This window comes from Anneissia japonica, unplaced genomic scaffold (assembly GCF_011630105.1).
Source record: "Anneissia japonica isolate Jap-2015-1 unplaced genomic scaffold, ASM1163010v1 scaffold2392_len1475705_cov187, whole genome shotgun sequence".
Lineage (NCBI taxonomy): Eukaryota > Metazoa > Echinodermata > Crinoidea > Comatulida > Comatulidae > Anneissia > Anneissia japonica.
Genome location: NW_022751777.1, coordinates 182,044 through 186,031, shown reverse-complemented (window position 1 = coordinate 186,031; position 3,988 = coordinate 182,044). Strand labels below are relative to the sequence as shown.

Genomic DNA, 3,988 nt, shown 5'->3' with positions numbered 1-3,988 from the left:
ATTGGGGGGATGATACAATGGACCATCCCCCCCCCCCCTTTGTCAAATATTGGGGGATATATCCCCCTTCCCCGGGATCTACGCCTATGTATGTACATCAAATACTGTATATAAATGAACAAACACATGAATAGTCAAACAAATAAATAAATAAATATCTTGTTTTTTGATGATGAATATTTTATGACTAATGAATACAATAATAATTAGTCCAACCTGAATTGCTTGTAGTTGTGCATCTAAAAGCCTTGAAATGGGGGAGCAGATTGGGAGAGTGCAAAGGTCACATGGGGAGGGTGAGATGATTAGGTGAGGGCGCGCTAGCTCGCAAAATAAGGTGATTTTAGGCGATTTTTAACTACTGTACTTGAACATGATTTTTGGGGGAGATTAGAAGAGGAGTTGGCGCAGAGGGGATACGCCATTGATTGTTTGTTAAAATTTTTTTTTTTTGGGGGGGTTTTCCTTTTCGTCAGCAAACATTTAACTCGGGCTTCTATGTTCCTTTAAAGTGTAAAAATCCTGAACGTGCCACAATTTGATTAAACAGTGAACCATGGATGCACACTACTGATGTATCCAATGTCAGTGCTAGAATTAATTATATATGCCAGACAATGAATACTCACCTTGAACAAAATTGCCACAGTATAAATATTCATGCCATTATTATGTTATTAAATTTGCACACCTATAGAATAAGACAATATGAAAAATAATATTCCATGCATACCTGATTGTCTATGAATGTCCGGAAGAGTTCTCCTCCATGGATACTGGTGTCTAACTTGGCCCTGCCTCCAGGGTACTTGTCTAGAAATACTGTGTGTGTGAACAGACCACAAGTTTGCCTTGGTAGAACCTGTAAAAATAGTAAATAATTAAATGAATATGTTGAAAGGGAAGGCAAGATTAAGGCTACTAATTAGTTCTGGCTATTAGCCTGGTTCTCACGAGAGCCCTAGTATCCGGGTCGAGAGCTAACCGTTAGCACCTGTGTGAGAACGCCCGATCAGTTAGCGCTAACCGTTAGCGGTATCCGGATAGCGATAACGGTTAGCAAGCGCTATCGGTTAGCAAGTGAGCACATTTCTATCATCAACCAATCACACGTACATGTTTACAATTTCCAGTTTCTTATTGGCTAGTGATTCGATCATCATATTCTTGGTATCCGGATCGGGATTTTCTCGTATGGACCCAGATCCTGCTAACCGTTAGCTGTCGTGTGAGAACATACTATAGCCTAAGTTACCACTGTATTTTTCAATCTTTGATTATCTTTAGTCCATATGGAAACTAAAGTATGGTGTTGAACATAACTTGCATTGTATTGAATTTTTTGCAGACATTTTCTCATTGTAAACACTCTTGTCAATAAAAAGCCTGGAACGATGTTCAACAAAAAAGGGAAATTGATTTATCTTTATGCGGAAATAATAACCATGGTGTCACAGGACTTAAACCAAGGAGACTGGGATTGGAAGGCAAGCATCTAAACCACCAAGCTAATAATTTAATGTCTATTCTAATTTGAATAATCCATTACTTATGCTGTCAGAAGATGTTGTTTTGATACACTACCACAAGCCTCTCCATGGCCTTAAATGTTTTCCTATCACTGGGGAAAATGAGTCCTTATGGCAAGTATGCAAGTCCAAAAATACCATAGTGTAAACATCAAACGAAAGAGCTGGTAGAACAAGGAAGTTTGTGAATATAACCAGAAATAGACAGTAAATTTTATTTTGACTTGTGACAAGGAAAGAATAACATATAAATCTTAAAAAGAAATTTATTTCCATTAATGCTTGAAACAGAAAAAGAACAACTGGATATTGAAATAATATTTCAAGAACTTTGTATACAAAATGGGGGTTATTTTTAGCAAATAAACAATTTTTTTGGAAAGATGAGAAATGTATTTCTTAATATTGTATAAATGAAGATTATTAATTTATTATAATGGTAGAGTTGTGAACTGTTTTTGATTTAAAAAATGTTTTTACTCAAGTCATCCTCAATCGATAAACATCCGAACAGATTTATGAAGACAGGGACTTCACCACAAATAAAGAAAAGGAGATCACTGTTTTTCTCTTGTCAGTATTCTCAATTCAACATTTTTTTTCTCTTCTTCCTCTGTTAATGATTTTTTTTTAAATAATTGTATTTTCAATTATTGTAAGAATTAGCCAATGGTAGAAGGTGGTAAACGTTATTTTAATTGGTCAGAATCTCACTCACGATGTTTATTGAAATTTTACAATTCATTCATACAGTAATGTAGACCACAAGAATGAAAAATTCATCAATTTCTACAAATTTCTTTACTTACTTAATAAGCAACATTAATTATTTAATCCCATTTCTGGAGGATTAGTTGTTAGGCCTTAATCATAATAATTTCTTTAATGCAATTAAAGTAAGTGCAATATTTGTTGTGTTCCTAATCTTATAATTTAAAAAAAATTATAAGGTGTTTTAATTAAGTTTAGTAATTTTTTTAATGTGATTTTTCTTTTTATGTATTTTTAATGTTTTGCCCTTTCTTGTAGCAATTTTGTATATATTTTTTATATTTTTGTAGCCTTTGACTGCTGTTTGTATATTTGTATATTATACCAGAGTAAAAGAATAATATTAAAATATATTATAATAAGTTATTATATTATATATTTTTAATTTTACAAATTGTCCACATCTCCAGGAATTCTTATAAAACAATAATTAATTCACAAACCTTGATATTCTTATGAATGAATCCCTTGCGCCTCCTTGCTGGGTACAGGTGAGGATATTCCTCGGTACTCGTTACCTGAATATCCCAAACTTTCTTCCAGATCTCATATAGAGGGTTGTGCACTGGGTACACACCGGCATGATGGGGTGCCACTGCATAGTTGTTATTCAGTGGAATATTATGATCCTGGAATTAAAGAATATGGATGCAATTACAGTTTTGCCAAAATAACAATTTGGGTTTTTTTTTCCAGATATGGTAAGTTGATTTAGTAGTTCTCTATAATTGAAAATGTGATGGTAATTTATCATAAAGTTTAGAAGCACCAGTATAAATACAATGCTGACTTTAAAAAAAAAACATCAAAAATAGTAATATATTTTGTTATAACTACTTTCTCCAGAGGATGCTCTTTAAAATGGTTCCCTCAAAACTTCACTAGATTTTCAGAAGTGAATGAATAAAATTAGATGACATAATAACCCAGAGGAACTAGGGGGTGCTGTGTTATGGAGAGTAATTTGTGACCGGAAATGGTCTGCAGTCAGTTGGTTGTTACCATGCGCCAGTGATGTTGGAGTATATAGTACAGCAATATGAAACTATTATGTAGGCCTAATGAATGAGTAAAGTTCGGAGTTTGTCGGGTAGTGAAATGATTATTTCACATTTTAAGTGCTCCCTAAATTCATAAGTGTAAGCTAAATTACGGTGATTAGTTTAATTATCGAAGATATGGAGACAATTATTTCGAATCCCTCTTTCCAAGAGGGGATGCAAATGCTTTGTGAAAATGAGTACGCCGCGGTACTCATTTTCACAAAGAAATACACACAACTGGTTAGCTAACAATTATGTCAATGTTACATGAACACCTGGCAAGGAAGGTACAATCACGTTGTTACCTAGCAAACGTCTGTACTGTATGGGGAGGGGCTGCTGATGTACTGTGTAGCGGGGGACGATGAGGCATAAGACTAGGCCTAGGCCTAATTAAGACAGTGGAATTATATGTGATAGAAAGTACACTTTCGGAAGAAATAAATTAAAATAAGAAAAAAAAATAACTAAGAATAATTCATTTGCAGAGGTGCCTTATTTAAGTATTATACAATGCTAAAAATGCGGGTCTTGTAGCCCTGGCTTGGGCAAGGCATCCATGTGCAAAGCAGTGGTGTTTGTTTATCCATGAAAAAAGCATGCCGGGAAAGTTTGCCTTACCAGGAAAAGGTGACGTATCTAGCT

General features: G+C 34.4%; 1 protein-coding gene across 3 annotated transcripts in view; it reads right to left on the bottom strand.

Annotated features, from left to right (window-relative positions):
- Positions 1 to 3,988, bottom strand: part of LOC117121814 (bifunctional heparan sulfate N-deacetylase/N-sulfotransferase 4-like) — a 53,338-nt gene that overhangs the window by 9,976 nt on the left and 39,374 nt on the right. For all 3 annotated transcript variants that reach the window (XM_033267122.1, XM_033267121.1, XM_033267120.1), the window contains exons 4-5: positions 2,744 to 2,929; positions 734 to 862 (exon numbers count right to left, since the gene is read on the bottom strand). In XM_033267122.1, the coding sequence (XP_033123013.1) occupies positions 734 to 862; positions 2,744 to 2,929 (315 nt within the window). The remainder of the gene's footprint in view (positions 1 to 733; positions 863 to 2,743; positions 2,930 to 3,988) is intronic.